Consider the following 16,834-nt stretch of genomic DNA (forward strand, 5'->3'; position numbering starts at 1 on the left):
CCGCACCCTCTCCAGTGAGATGTCATCCTTCCTAGAGGGCAACTACCAAAAGTGCACACAGCTCTGGCCTAACTGTTGTTCCACCATAACCTCCATGTTCTCATATTCTGTGCCATGGCTATCGGAAGCAAGTACCTCATTATGCCTTAGAACACAGAACAGTACAGCACAGGAACAGGTCCTTCAACCCACAGTGTTGTCCTGAATTAAATTAGCACAAATGCTCAATTCAACTAATTTCTTTGCCTACACAGTGTTATATCCTTCCATCTACTGCACATTCGTGTGCCTGTCTAAAAGGCCTCTAAAATCCCCCTAGCATATTTGCCTCCACCACGACCTCAGGCAGCGCATTCCACAGGCCTCCACCTGTGCTCTCACCTTCAGAATGCTGGAAAAACTCAGAGGTCCTTCTACTGGTGGGGTGAACATTTTTCAGTGTGTCCCCAAATTGGCAATAAGCTTCTAAAAAATTATTTCACATGCCATGGTAATTTTGAGCAGAAATTATCATTGATTAATGAATTATTAACAATAATTATGGACTTTCAGGAAAAAGGATGAGTTATGGTTTGTTTCAGAGAAGGCAGTCTGAGAATCGGAGCGGGAGTGCGGAGGAAGCCATTTTTGAATTTTTCGGGTTTTTTCCCCCATCAGCGTTCAGAGAGGCGGGACTGCACAGGCGTGTGACGTCGGGCAGTGAAGCGCAGAAGACTTAAAAGGAACAGAGCCTTATATACGGGGCAGCGGAGTTTGCGGGCGGCAGAGTGAGCCGGGAGCACAGTGAAGGCTTAAGGGCTTCGGCTCAACGGGCTTAGGCAGAAACGAGCCAGGCGAAGAGGGTTTGGTATTCATTTTTTGTTGTTATTTGAGGAGAGGGGCAGTATGAATGTGAGGGCAGTTTGTTGTTCTCGGTGCTGGATGTGGGAGGTCCTGGAGTCTCCAAGCCTCCCGGATGTCCACATCTGTGCCAAGTGTGCTGAGGTGCAGCTCCTAAGGGACTGCGTTAGGGAACTGGAGCTGATGACCTTTATCTGGTCAGGGAGAGGGAGAGTGAGGAATTGATAGAGAGGAGTTACAGGCAGGTGGTCACACCGGGGCCACGGGAGGCAGACAAGTGGGTCACGGCTAGGAGAGGGAAGATGAAGAGTCAGGTAACAGAGAGTACCCCGGTGGCTGTGCCCCTTGACAACAGGTACTCCTGTTTGAGTACTGTCGGGGGGGGGCAGCTTACCTGGGGGAAGCAACAGTGGCCGTGCCTCCCACACAGAGTCCGGCCCTGTAGCTCAGAAGGGTAGAGAAAGGAAGAGGAGGGCAGTAGTAATAGGGGACACGATAGTAAGGGGGTCAGGTAGGCGATTCTGTGGACGCAGTCCAGAGACCCAGATGGTAGTTTGCCTCCCTGGTGTCAGGGTCCGGGATATTTCTGATCGCGTCCAAGATATCCTGAAGTGGGAGGGTGAGGAGCCAGAGGTCGTGGTACATAAAGCTACCAATGACATAGGTAGGAAAAGGGAAGAGGTCCTGAAAGGAGAACATAGGGAGTTAGGAAGGGAATTGAGAAAAAGGACTGCAAAGGTAGTAATCTCGGGATTACTGCCTGTGCTACGTGACAGTGAGAGTAGGAATGCAATGAGGTGGAGAATAAATGCCTGGCTGAGGGATTGGAGCAGGGGGCAGGGATTCAAGTTTTTGGATCATTGGGACCTCTTTTGGCACAGGTGTGACCCGTACAAAAGAGACGGGTTACACTTGAGTCCTAGGAGGACCAATATCCTGGTGGGGAGATTTGCAAGGGCTACTGAGGTGACCTTAAACTAGAATGGTTGGGGGGTGGGAATCAAATTAAAGAGGCTAGGCGAGAGGAGGTTAGTTCACAACAGGGGGATGGGAACAAGTGCAGAGAGACAGAAGAGTGTAAAATGAGGGTAGAAGCAAAAAGTAGTAATGTGAAAAGTAAAAGTGGCAGGCCGGCAAATCCAGGGCAAAAATCAAAAGGAGCCACTTTTCAACATAATTATATAAGGGCCAAGAGTGTTGTAAAAGCAAGACTGAAGGCTTTGTGTGTCAATGCAAGGAGCATTCGTAACAAGGTGGATGAATTAAAAGTGCAGATTGTTATTAATGAATATGATATAGTTGGGATCACAGAGACATGGCTCCAGGGTGACCAAGGATGGGAGCTCAACATTCAAGGATATTCAATATTCAGGAGGGATAGACATGAAAGAAAAGGAGGTGGGGTAGCATTGCTGGTTAGAGAGGAGATTAACGCAATAGAAAGGAAGGACATTAGCCGGGAGGATGTGGAATCGATATGGGTAGAGCTGCGTAACACTAAGGGGCAGAAAACGCTGGTGGGAGTTGTGTGCAGGCCACCTAATAGTAGTAGTGAGGTTGGGGATGGCATTAAACAGGAAATTAGAAATGCGTGCAATAAAGGAACAGCAGTTATAATGGGAGACTTCAATCTAAATATAGATTGGGTGAACCAAATTAGTAAGGGTGCTGAGGAAGAGGATTTCTTGGAATGTATGCAGGATGGTTTTCTGAACCAACATGTCGAGGAACCAACTAGAGAGCAGGCCATTCTAGACTGGGTATTGAGCAATGAGGAAGGGTTAATGAGCAATCTTGTCGTGAGAGGCCCCTTGGGTAAGAGTGACCATAATATGGTGGAATTCTTCATTAAGATGGAGAGTGACATAGTTAATTCAGAAACAAAGTTTCTGAACTTAAAGAAGGGTATTTTGAAGGTATGAGATGTGAATTAGCTAAGATAGACTGGCAAATGATACTTAAAGGGTTGACGCTGGATATGCAATGGCAAGCATTTAAAGATCGCATGGATGAACTACAACAATTGTTCATCCCAGTTTGGCAAAAGAATAAATCAGGGAAGGTAGTGCACCCACGGCTGACAAGGGAAATTAGGGATAGTATCAATTCCAAAGAAGAAGCATACAAATTAGCCAGAAAACGTAGCTCACCTGAGGACTGGGAGAAATTCAGAGTCCAGCAGAGCAGGACAAAGGGCTTAATTAGGAAAGGGAAAAGAGATTATGAGAGAAAACTGGTAGGGAACATAAAAACTGACTGTAAAAGCTTTTATAGATATGTGAAAAGAAAAAGATTGGTTAAGACAAATGTTGGTCCCTTACAGTCAGAAACAGGTGAATTGATTATGGGGAACAAGGACATGGCAGACGAATTGAATAACTACTTTGGTTTTGTCTTCACTAAGGAGGACATAAATAATCTTCCAGAAATAGCAGAGGACAGAGGGTCTAGTGAGATGGAGTAACTGAGGGAAATACATGTTAGTAGGGAAGTGGTGTTAAGTAACTTGAAGGGATTAAAGGCAGATAAATCCCCAGGGCCAGATGGTCTGCATCCCAGAGTGCTTAAGGAAGTAGCCCAAGAAATAGTGGATGCATTAGTGATAATTTTTCAAAACTCTTTAGATTCTGGACTAGTTCCTGAGGATTGGAGGGTGACTAATGTAACCCCACTTTTTTAAAAAAGTAGGGAGAGAGAAACCGGGGAATTATAGACCAGTTAGCCTAACATCGGTGGTGGGGAAAATGCTAGAGTCAGTTATCAAAGATGTGATAACAGCACATTTGGAAAGCGGTGAAATCATCGGACAAAGTCAGCATGGATTTGTCAAAGGAAAATCATATCTGATGAATCTCATAGAATTTTTTGAGGATGTAACTAGTAGAATGGATAGGGGAGAACCAGCTGATGTTTTATTTGGATTTTCAAAAGACTTTTGACAAGGTCCCACACAAGAGATTAGTGTGCAAACTTAAAGAACACGGTATTGGGGGTATGGTATTGATGTGGACAGAGAATTGGTTGGCAGACAGGAAGCAAAGAGTGGGAATAAACAGGACCTTTTCAGAATGGCAGGCAGTGACTACCGCAAGGCTCAGTGCTGGGACCCCAGTTGTTTACAATATATATTAATGACTTAGATGAGGGAACTAAATGCAGCATCTGCAAGTTTGCAGATGACATGAAGCTGGGCGGCAGTGTTAGCTGTGGAGGATGCTAAGAGGATGCAGGGTGACTTGGATAGGTTAGGTGAGTGGGCAAATTCATGGCAGATGCAATTTAATGTGGATAAATGTGAGATTATCCACTTTGGTGGGTAAAACAGGAAAACAGATTATCTGAATGGTGGCCAATTAGGAAAAGGGGAGGTGCAACGAGACCTGGGTGTCATTATACACCAGTCATTGAAAGCGGGCATGCAGGCGCAGCAGGCGGTGAAAAAGGCGAATGGTATGCTGGCATTCATAGCAAGAGGATTCGAGTACAGGAGCAGGGAGGTACTACTGCAGTTGTACAAGGCCTTGGTGAAACTACACCTGGAGTATTGTGTGCAGTTTTGGTCCCCTAATCTGAGGAAAGGCATCCTTGCCATAGAGGGGGTACAAAGAAGGTTCACCAGTTTGATTCCTGGGATGGCAGGACTTTCATATGATGAAAGACTGGATCAGCTAGGTTTATACTCATTGGAATTTAGAAGATTGGGGGGGATCTTATTGAAACGTATAAAATCCTAAAGGGATTGGACAGGCTAGATGCAGGAAGATTGCTCTCGATGTTGGGGAAGTCCAGAACGAGGGGTCACAGTTTGAGGATAAAGGGGAAGCCTTTTAGGACCGAGATTAGGAAAAACTTCTTCACACAGAGTGGTGAATCTGTGGAATTCTCTGCCACAGGAAACAATTGAGGCCAGTTCATTGGCTATATTTAAGAGGGAGTTAGATATGGCCCTTGTGGCTAAAGGGATCAGGAGGTATGGAGAGAAGGCAGGTACAGGGTTCTGAGTTGGATGATCAGCCATGATCATACTGAATGACGGTGCAGGCTCGAAGGGCCGAATGGCCTACTCCTGCACCTATTTTCTATATTTCTATGTTTATAGGGTATTCATTGTTATAACATTAAAAGTATAAGTGATTGAAATAAATGAAGCATTTTAGAAAACCTGTTTGAAAATCATTAATATGAAGCTTTTAAAATTAAAAATAACCATTTCTAAAAGGTATTGCTTATAGTCATAAACACAAAGTCATACCCACTACAGGCATAAACACAAGTCTGCAGCTGCTGGAAATCCAAAGCAACACACTTAAATGCTGGAGGAAACAGCAGGCTAGGCAACATCTATGGAAAATAGTAAACAGTCAACATTTCGGGCTACGACACTTTATCAGACTGCATTCATATCCAAGTTGTTAATGAATGTAGCAAAGTGCAAGCTTCCCAACAGCAGTCCCTTTTCTACACTACAGACCACAAGCCACCAGTCACAAAAATAACTCTCCACCATCATCATGCCTCTCATTAGCAAGCTAATTTTAAATCCACTTTCGCAGATCCCAATGAGCTCTAACCTTTTAGGCCAGTTTTCCATGTAGGATATGGGTGAAGCCCATTGCACAAAGCCATGTGAGGAAATTTTGTTAGCTTTAAATCTTTAATCCAATTGGTCAGGCAGGACCCTCCATTTAGCTAACTGATTAATCCTTGCCCTTTCAATTGCAGTTGATCCAGACTAGAATTTTCTCCAATAACTTCACTTCCTCTGAGATTAGACTTACAGGCCTATCATATCCTGTCACTTTTACTTCAATAAGGTACCATATTTTCTATCCTCCAATCAATTGCACTTTGCCTTTGGCCAGAGAACCTGAGAAAATAGGAACAGGAGTAGGCCATGGGTCCTTTGAGTTTGCTCCGGTTTATTCCCAAGTTTCAAAGATGACCGGGTCAGGGTTACTTAGTTGTAGGCATGCTATGATGGTGCCAGAAGTGTGGCAACACTTGTGAGTTGTCCCCAACACAATCCTTGCTGATTTGATTTGACACAAACATCACTACATTTGAGGTACATGTGACAAGGCTAATCTTCCTTCCAATATGATGATGGTTGATCTATCTTGGCCTTAACGTCTTCTGTGTTATTATCTCCACATTCCTCGATCTATCAAATATATATCCACCTCCGCTTAAAATGATTCAACCTCCACCACCTGCCAGGGCAGATTTACCACCCTATGTGAGAAGAAATTTCTCCACATCAGTCTTAAATAACTAGTTATATCCCTTTTTTTAAAAAAAAAACTGGAAACAGTGGCCTCAATAGCAATGTGTCCAATTGTAACAAACCCACCCTATTTTTAAACTTCAAATTTGCAACAAAGGCCAAAATGCCATTCACCTTCTTAACTACTTGTACAGCCTGTCTGACCATAAGCCATGGGAGCAGAACTGGGTGATTTGGCCCATCAAGTCTGCTCTACCATTCCATCATAGCTGATTTATTCTCTCTCTCTCAGCCCCATTCACCTGCCTTCTCACAGTAACCGTTAACACCCTGATTAATCAAGAACCAATCAACCTGTCTTAAATATACCCAATGACGTGGCCTGCACAGCTGCCCGTGGCAATGAATTCCACCACGTTCACCATGCTCTGGTTTTAGAAAATTTCCTTCTTCTCTGTTCTAAATGGACGTACCTCAATCCTGAGTCTGTGCCCTTTGGTCCGAGACGCTCCCAATATAGGAAACATCCTCTCCAAATCCACTCTATCTAGGTCTTTCAATATTCAATGGGTTTCAATGAGATCCCACCTCACACTTCTAAACACCAGCAAGTACAGGCCCAGTGCCATCAAACAGTCCACATACGTTAATCATTTCATTCCTCCGATCATCCTTGTGAACCTCCACCAGACCCTCTACAATACCAGTACATTGTTTCTTAGTTAAGGGGCCCAAAACTACTCATAATACTCCGCGTGGTCTGAGCAATGCCTTACAAGGCCTCAACATTACATCCTGTCTGCTAGCTTTGCGACTCATACACTAGAACACCAAGATCCCTCAGTACTTCACTCACTTGCAGTCTTTCCCATTGAGATAATTTCATTTTGGTTTCTCTTACCAAAGTGCACAACCTCACGTCCCCATGTTAAACATCATTTGCCAGCCTTTTGACCACTCAGTCAATCTGAATACCAATACAGAACCACAACAGCCTTACCACAAAATATTTTTACTTCCACCTACTGTTATGTAATCAGCAAATCTGGATGTTGCATCTCTTTAATACAGTGAGCAATTATGGACCAAAAACTGATCTCTGTGGTACTCCACCAGTTGTAGCCTTCCAACTATTTTATCTCTGCTGTGTACATACATCTACTGATGCTTCTGGACACATCTTCAGTGATGTTCCTGGAATCATCGGGTGTTTTGGGTCTTTCAACATCATACACCCTCCTCCAGGTGACCCAGCCGGGGCTGATCAGACCCCAGTTTGTGTCCAGATGGCTAGCTACTTATGACTCCATGGCTCCTCTCTTTTGAGACCATCTTGAGGCCCTCTCTGCCGCATTGGTGAGACTATCAGTTTTTAATCCATGCTAACACACCTCCAATATCTTGAGCTCTTAACCGATACACGAGTCTCTTATGAGATACTTCGACAAATGCCTTTTAGAAATCTAAATACACTACATCTACATGTTTCTCTCTACCAATTCTCTCAATTACTTCCTCAAATAAGGACATTTATCAAACATGATAAACTTTCAGGAAATGTTGTTGACGAGGTTTAATTATAAAGGTGATTCGCACATTACGGAAGTGGTACTTTCCAAGAAAACTATCCCTAAAGTTCTGCACAATGAAGCTTGTCATCTGTGCATGAGTTATTTGAAAATATAAATGTTTACTTCTGTTTACAGTTTTATTCTCCTAAATTCTGAGATCAAAATTTCATCTCCGGGGGATTTTTTTCCTCAAATTCTCACCTATTCTACCAAATGAAGAATCTCCACCAGAAATGCAGACTGGCCATTTCTCACCACGGACACTGCCTGCCCAACGAGTAGCTCAAGCAGTTTATTTTTGCTTTAGGTTCCTCCACCTGCAGTCTGTGTCTCAATTCTACTGCCCACCTACACCAAGGGCAATTCACAGCAGCAAGCCACCAACCTGAATATCTACAGCATATGGGAGAAAACCAGGGAACCTCAGGGAATCCCACACTGTCACTCCAAATATGCAAACCCTACACAGGAGATCAGAACTTGAACTCTGACACTATGGCATCACAGCTCTGCAAACTTCGCTACTAGAATAATACAAAAACATCAAAAATAAAACAAGTACATAAATAGGTAAAAAAAAAATCACAAACCTTTATCTTCAGCTGGATTTATACATTTCTGTAGTTTCCAATGCTTGCTACAGCTCGACACCTGAATTATGTGGAATTCCCTTACACCTGCTTCACTCTGAAAGATTAAGCACCAATGTTAACATGATACCTACATTGCTTTTAAAATAAATGCCTATTGTTCACATCAGAAAACACGTAGATTTTTAGAACTAGGGTGTATTTTCCATTTGCTTACTTTTTTCCCTTCAGGGACTATGTCCCAGAATTTCTCCCATTCCAGTATTTAGCTCATAAACCGTTCTCGATTAGTATGCCCTTGTAAACTCATCAGTTTGAAATTGCATGTTGATATTTTCACAATGTGTATATTGATTAAGTTCCAAACCGTTGCACCCAAAAACCACTGAAATTTTGCAGTCCAGCTTGGCATTTGTTCCCTCTCAAAAATTAAAACACAAACATGTAATCACAATTTTCTTTAATCTGCAATCGATGAGAAGACCAAACTCATCAGTTGACAGGAGAAATATTCAGTTTCTCTCCTTCCACTTCTTAATCTGTTTAGAGGTCACTTTTCTGGTATGCTAAGACTGAATGCATTTTTTTTTTGCAGAGAATTTCCATAGCACTTCGGGCCAAGGGGAATGCAGTATTTCCATTTCCTTTGCGGGATGTTACAAAGAACAATTAACAATTTTAAACTATGGATAAATCTAATTTTTCTGTGTCTGGATTCCCAACTCTATGCAACAATGCATTCTTTATTCCTCAAGTTAATCAAATTGTAATATAAAGACAAAAGCGCAATTTTAAGTTTTTAATATGTGAACACAGCTCCATGTCAGAGCAGTGGATTACAGTTAATTGGACAGATACATTTTGGTCCAATTAAGTGGCTGTCCTAATTAGCTGAAGTTTCATGGAGACGGTTAAAAGTTATAAAAGGGATAAACTACCTTTTGAGTAACAAATTATGTACTTAATGAAATACAGAGTAAATTAGAACACTACCAAAACTCTCACAGCACTATAAAACTGAGTATCAGTTCCTAATAGTTTTTGACAAAGGAATTTATTCAGTACACGTTTATGTGCTCTTTTGAATGAATATGATGTAAATGAACAAAATTAGCACAGACACCTGGCGCAGATAGTGTTTCACACAACACAGATTTTATAATTTTAGACAAAATTTAGGATTTGATTTTCAATACAATTGAAAAACCACTGGCAGCAGGTAAACAATGCTAAGGTTTTCTGAAGCAGAGTTCATTCAAGTTGTCAAAATACCACTGAAATAATTGCTATAAATCCAGACAACCACAATGGAATTTAAATCTGAGCTAAGTTGATTGGGATGTTAAAACTTAAAACAGCACGATATTTATTTTGTGTTTTACACACTTGAAATACAGCTTCAATTCTTGCTTTGGAAGGCAGCTTATTTTCTGATATTGATTTTTTCAGGTATCCATGAAAACTGTAAGTAATAAATTAACCAAATTTTTTTTATCCATCTACAGTTATGTTCAAAATTTCAGTGCATATTTAACAAAAACTCACTGTATTAATATTGGCAACATCCAGAAACACTAGGAGATTATCAATGTCGCTCTTTGCTTCAGCATCAAGGGCATTACTTCTGCATGCCATAGCTCTCACACTTAGAGAACGGCTTGTGCATATTATCGCTGTGTGTCTCAGCACTCGGTGGCTGTGGGCAGAAAGGCAGAAGTTTCACAATTAAATTTCATTTGAAGATGCATTGTACATGATACATTTACCCTTTGGGATAAATCAGTGTGTGGCATACTGCACAGAAACAGCCCACACAGTTCAAATCACCTTTACTATTATTTAGTTCTGCATCTCTCACCTCTCAATATCTCTAAAGATTTATCTGAAAAGTTTTACTTAGGAGTAATCAGCTCCATTCCTCAATGAAGTAGAGAAGTCAAAGTGCCAATTCTACATTCACTCATCCAGCAATCCTTAAATTTATTCTGCAATTACTTCCAACTGCATAGACTCTGCTACTCAACAAAGTTAGAAATTTTGATTCAGGACATTTTGTTTTTAATTCCCTTCACTGCTTCATCCACCCCCTCCCCACCCCCACCATCATGTATCTACAATCAACCAGCTCTTACCCTCAACACCTCTAAAGCATTTCCCAAATCTCGTCTAATCTCTTGCTTTCCTGCCCATCTGTCTTTATGAGTCTAGAGGCCGAAGCCTTTTGATCATGGTTTTTAATCTGCCTGGAACACTTACTATGACAAGTCTTGCTTTGGAGCTTTGCACTTTTTACTTGTACACAAAGATACTGCTACATTCAAGGACCTGAGGGGAATGAGAGCTTGAAGGCAAAGTGACATTTTGCAAAGTTGGCAGTTTTGATCATAATTAGCAATGTACCATGCAGAAAAATGTGGTTAGTCAGCATTCCGTTACAAATAAGAATGAGGAAGCAGCTGACTGATTCAAGCCTCTGTTAGGAAGAAGCTGGGATTTCTTGGTTTCAGAGCGGCAGTGTAGAATCACAAACATCTAATATAATTAAACATTTTTAATTACATATTCTCAGTCTGGCTAATTTCTCACTGTTACAGTTCATGTGTCCTCAATCTGCACCCCAACTTCCAACTTACTTCTCTACATAAACAAGGATATCAAAAAAAACCTTGCTGGCCAACACCAGATCCCCACCAAACAATGGCTTGATTGCTTGATCATGAAAACCAGCCAGTCTTAAATGGGCTCCTTCTGTATTTCTCACTACTTGGGAAAGCAGTCAAAATAATCAAAGAGCAGTCCCACCCCAGATATTTTCTCCCACACCTCCACTGATTAGAAGATACAAAAAGTCTGAAAGCATGTACCACCAGGCTTCTATCCTGCTGTTATTAGAACCTTGAATACACGATAGACTCTTGACCTCACCATCTGGGATATGCCCTCTTGTTATTAATACCAGTGGGGAGGTGGTACAGGAGCCTGAAGACCAACACAATATTTCAGGGACAGCTTCTTCCCCATGGCAGTATTCGGAAAGATCCATGAACACTATCAAGTTTCTCCTTTTACTTAACTCACAGCAAGTTCTGTCTTTGCACTGCACTGTTACAACACAAATTTTACGTTATATGAGTCTGTGATAATAAACCTATTTCTAACAATCTATCTCATGGCCTTACACCTCACTGTCTGTAGCAGAATGTAATACATCCTACATTCTGTAATTGCTTTTCCCTTGTACTACCCCAGTGTACTGATGTGATAAAATTATCTGTGTGGATGGCATACAAGTTTTTAAACTGTACTGCTTGTGATAATAAAAACCAATTTTAGCAATTTTGAAATTCACAAACTTGCTTTCATATCCATGTTTTCACTGCTGCCTTCATCTAATCATCTCGAGCTCTACAGTACACCTTACTCTCTCTCCTCCTTATTCTGACTTCTGCCTCCTCTCTTTCTAATGCTGATGAAGGGCCTCAGTCCAAAATGTCGACTATTCATTCACCTTCATAGATGAGGCATAACTTGGTAAGCTCCTCCAGCATTTTATGAGTTACTGAAAATGCAGTTGCCTCTCCAAACCCGCTTACTCGCAAGACAATTTAAAACCCAAGCTATTCAAGTTACAGTGGCACGCAAAAGTTTGGGCACCCCGGTCAAAATTTCTGTTACTGTGAATAGCTGAGTAAAAAATGACCTGATTTCCAAAAGGTATAAAGTTAAAGATGACACATTTCTTTAATAATTTAAGCAAGAAAATTTCTTTATTTCCATCTTTTACAGTTTCACAATAACAAAAAAGGAAAAGGGCCCGAAGCAAAAGTTTGGGCACCCTGCATGGCAGTAGTTAGTAACACCCCCCTTGGCAATTATCACAGCTTGTAAACGCTTTTTCTAGCCAGCTAAGAGTCTTTCAATTCTTGTTTGGGGGATTTTCACCCATTCTTCCTTGCAAAAGGCTTCTAATTCTGTGAGATTCTTGGATTCTTGGGCCGTCTTGCATGCACTGCTCTTTTGAGGTCTATCCACAGATTCTCGATGGTGTTTAGGTCAGGGGACTGTGAGGGCCATGGCAAAACCTTCAGCTTGTGCCTCTTGAAGTAGTCCACTGTGGATTTTGAGGTGTGTTTAGGTTGATTGTCCTGTTGTAGAAGCCATCCTCTTTTCATCTTCGGCTTTTTTTTTTACAGACGGTGTGATGTTTGCTTCCAGAATTTGCTGGTATTTAATTGAATTCATTCTTCCCTCTACCAGTAAATGTTCCCCGTGCCACTGGCTGCAACACAAGCCCAAAGCATAATCGATCCGCCCCTGTGCTTAACAGTTGGAGACGGGCTTTTTTCACAAAATTATGCACCCTTTTTTCTCCAAACATACCTTTGCTCATTGTGGCCTAAAAGTTCTATTCAAAAGGTTCAAAGGAACATCTAAATAAGCCTGATGCAGTTTTGAAACAAGTCCCGTGGACTGATGAAGTTAAAATAGAAGTTTTTGGCCTCAATTTCTTTACATGGCTCAGGGTCAATCTTTTGCTGCTTGTTCTCCTGTAATCTTAAAAGGTGCTATGGTGGGTGCTAACTGTGGTGGACAGTGGAGAATCAATAAATTATTCCTGCTGGACAGAGAACCAGCATCAAGAACATCCAGTACATGTAGAAAGGCGCCTGAAAAAAAAGCGAGCGACATCAAGGATGCCACCCATCACATTCACGGACTGCTTGTCTCACTCCCATTCAGGAAGAGGGTACGTCGCATCCATACCAGAACCATCAGCCTCAAAAACAGTTACTTTCCCCAACCAGGAAAGCTGACCAGCACCTCCACCCACTAACCCACCACACCTCCACCTGCTACCTTATCATTTCCTATCACAGTCACTTATTTACAGACACTCCTGTACCTAGCATCATTCTGTGGACATACAATGGTGTTAGAGAGTCTGCGAACCATTTAGAATTTTCTCTATTTCTGAATAAGTATGACCTACGATGTAATCAGATCTTCACACAAGACCTAAAACTAAGATAAAGAGAATCCAATTAAATAAGTAATACAAAAAGCATTATACTTGTTCATTTATTTATTTATTGAGAAAAATAATCCAATATTACATGCATTTGTTGGAAAAAGTATGCGAGCCTTTGCTTTCAGTTACTGGTGTAATCTTGTACAGCATTAACTTCAACCAAACTTTTCTGGTAACTGCTCATCACTCCTGCACATCAGGTTGGAGGAATTTTAGGCCTTCTTACAAAACTGCTTCAACTCTGAGATGTTGGTGGGTTTCCTTGCATGAACTGCTCGCTTCAGGTCCTTCCACAACATTTCGATAGGATTAAGGTCAGGACTTTGACTCCGCCATTCCAAAGTGTGGAATTTCTTCTGCTTTAACTATTCTTTGGTAGACTGACTTGTGTGTTTAGTGTTGTTGTCTTGCTGTACGACCCACTTTCCCGAGCTTCAGTCCACAGATGGATACCCTGACATTTTCCTGTAGAATTTGCTGGTACAATTCAGAACTCAGTTCCATCAATGACAGCAAGCTGTCCCGGTCCACCAGCCCCAACCTAACCCCTCTCTCCTCCTCCCTTACTCTGCAGTTTAGAGGGCAAGTTACCCAACTCCCCTTTCATTAAGGAATAAAGGCATAGACCATTGTCTAAACAGGGAGAAAATTAAGAAAAAGGCTGGAAGTCCTCATGCAGGACTCCCTAAAGATTAACCTGAAGGTTGAGTTGTTGGTAAGGAAGGTAAATGCAATGTTAGCAATCATTTCGAGAGTATTAGAATTAAAGTGTAGGGATGAGATGCCAGACCGTAGTGAATCCGGAATTCTGCTCCTGTCTTCCAGACACTCATTTATCATTAACCTCTGACAAGCAGTAATTCACAGAGTCTATTTACCCTCCCAGCATGTCCTTTGGATTCTCTTACCTAGACAGGACTGCATATCAGAGTATTTTATTTTAATTAGTTCCTGGACAATATTCAAGCTTCAGCCAGTATTTCCCACATTCCGCATACCCATAAGACTCAGACCGAGGGGTAAAGAAAAGAACTGCCAACAGAAAAGAATGTTCATCAATAATTTCTAATAGCCAACCTCTGCAATTTGTTTGAATTGGCCTGTTATAATCCATCTGTAATGATGACTCATATTTTCCTCTGTCCAGATGCCAAACTCTTCCAAAATTGTTTCACTTCAGAACTCTAGCATCTGCTGTGTTCTATATCTCGATTGTCACATTTTCCTTCTCCAACTTCTCTCATTTATTCCCTCACACAGACCAGCTTTGATTCACAGGTATTCATCACCCTCTCTGGAACCATTAGTTCCCATTCTTTTAATGGGAACTAATGATTGTTTGTGTCGTGCAACTCATGCAAACTCATAGCCAGCACCTCTTCCCCAGGGCACCACTGCTCAAAACAAGAGGACATGGCTTTAAGGTAAGGGGTGGGAAGTTCAAGGGGGATATTAAAGGAAGGTTTCTTACTCAAGAGAGTGGTTGGTGTGTGGAATGCACTGCCTGAGTCAGTGGTGGAGGCAGATACACTAGTGAAGTTTAAGAGACTACTAGACAGGTATATGGAGGAATTTAAGGTGGGGGCTTATATGGGAGGCAGGGTTTGAAGGTCGGCACAACATTGTGGGCCGAAGGGCCTGTACTGTACTATTCTATGTTCAAATCTACATTAATTTGTTGATGTAATTTATATTTACCATGTTTGAAATCTACTGCTGTTGCAAAAGATTAATTTTCATTCCATTCATAATCTGAATACGTATGCCTTCGGCAATAAACTTGAACTGCCTGCATAGTCCAATCACAGCATAAAAAATTTCCATTATAGGTTATAGAGCCTGTCAGAACCAAGAACAAATTGAACCATGCTTTAGTTATATCATGAACATAACTAATCTGTGTCACTGAGTGAATTTGGCAAAGCCACTGAATTTTGAAGTTTGATGTACAGATCACAGATACCTTACTCCAGAATGCTAATTTTACAAGTGACGAAACTATGTAGTGATAGTATCAAGAGCAGTGCTCATTCAGAACAAGAGCAATAACAATAATCCATGCAGTTCTCAACCTAATATGTTGACCATCCCTTTGCTCAATACTGTCAGCTTCTTCAGCAGTTTTGTTTTCTGGATTACTGTGCCTGAAATCTTGTGTCGCTAGGACAGAAATTATTTGATGATCTGACAAATCTGTTGGAATTATTTGAGGCTAGATTCATGAGTTGGTGGATGTTACTGACTTGGATTTTCAGGTCTTTGACAAGAGGCCACACACCGGGTTGCTAAACAAGGTAAGTGCCCATGGCATTGGAAGCAAGACACTGGCATGGATGGAAGCTTGGTTGACTGGCAGAAGGGAGAGAGTGGGGATAAAGGGGTCTTGTTAAATAAAGCTGAATTCTACAGAGATCTGTGTTGGGACAGCTTTTCACTTTATACACCCAGATGAAGGAAATGATAGCATTGTGGCCAAGTTTGCAGATAATACCAAGATAGGCAGTGGAACAGGTAGAGTTACAAAGGCAGGGTGTCTGTAGAAGCATGTGACAGGTTGGTAGAATGAGCAGAGAAATGGCAGATGGAATACAGCATAGGGAAGGGTGGTATTATGCACTTTGGTAGAAAGAATAAAGGGATAGACTATTGTCTAACTGAAGAGAATTCAGAAATATGAGGTGCAAAGGGACCTGGGAGTCCTAGTTCAGGATTCCCTCAACAATACACATCAAAGTTGCTGGTGAACGCAGCAGGCCAGGCAGCATCTCTAGGAAGAGGTACAGTCGACGTTTCAGGCCGAGACCCTTTGTCAGGACGTCCTGACGAAGGGTCTCGGCCTGAAATGTTGACTGTACCTCTTCCTAGAGATGCTGCCTGGCCTGCTGCATTCACCAGCAACTTTGATGTGTGTTGCATGAATTTCCAGCATCTGCAGAATTCCTCTTGTTTCCCCCAACAATAGCTTGCAGGTCGCATCAGCATTAAAGGCGTAAAAGCAGCAAATGCAATGTTACCCTTCATTTTGATGGGACTAAAGTCAGAATGACAGCACAGAAACAGACCCTATTGTCCATCCAGACTATGTCAAACTACAATTCTGTATAGTCCCTTCGAATTTTACATGGAGCATAGCCCTCCATACCCCTCCCATCTATGTACTTATCCAAATATCACATAATGTTGAAATCAAACCTGAATTCACCAGTTCTGCTTGCCTTTTATTCTGAAAGGAACATACATACTCTGTGCTCAAACTTTACTTCTGAAGGTCTCCGGAGTTCTCAGTATGCCTTTGCCAGTAAACAATGCCTTTGCCTGCCCCAATCCATAATTAGAATCTTAATCCAAAGACCAGACCTATGCTTCTTCAAATCATCTTAAAACCAATGGATTACAATAAAAGGATGTACTGTTGATGCTTCATTAGGCATGGATCAGATTCCATTTGGAATACTGTGGGCTTCGTATTAAGATATGCTGACCTGGAGAGGGTCCTGATGAGTTTCACAAGAATGACTGCATGAGTGAAACGATTAATGTACGAAGAGAATTTGATGACTTCTGGGCTTGTACTTGTTCA

At 41.7% G+C, this 16,834-nt stretch overlaps 1 protein-coding gene across 6 annotated transcripts in view; it reads right to left on the reverse strand.

The window, feature by feature from the left end:
• Positions 1 to 16,834, reverse strand: part of trappc8 (trafficking protein particle complex subunit 8) — a 165,896-nt gene that overhangs the window by 35,209 nt on the left and 113,853 nt on the right. For all 6 annotated transcript variants that reach the window (XR_011885978.1, XR_011885979.1, XM_072257877.1 and 3 more), the window contains 2 exons: positions 9,771 to 9,921; positions 8,226 to 8,322 (listed from right to left, as the gene is read on the reverse strand). Coding sequence is in view for 4 of the 6 variants with exons in the window: in XM_072257877.1 (XP_072113978.1) it covers positions 8,226 to 8,322; positions 9,771 to 9,921 (248 nt within the window). In the remaining 2 variants the exon portion in view is untranslated. The remainder of the gene's footprint in view (positions 1 to 8,225; positions 8,323 to 9,770; positions 9,922 to 16,834) is intronic.

The sequence above is a fragment of the Mobula birostris genome, chromosome 1 (assembly GCF_030028105.1).
Source record: "Mobula birostris isolate sMobBir1 chromosome 1, sMobBir1.hap1, whole genome shotgun sequence".
NCBI lineage: Eukaryota > Metazoa > Chordata > Chondrichthyes > Myliobatiformes > Myliobatidae > Mobula > Mobula birostris.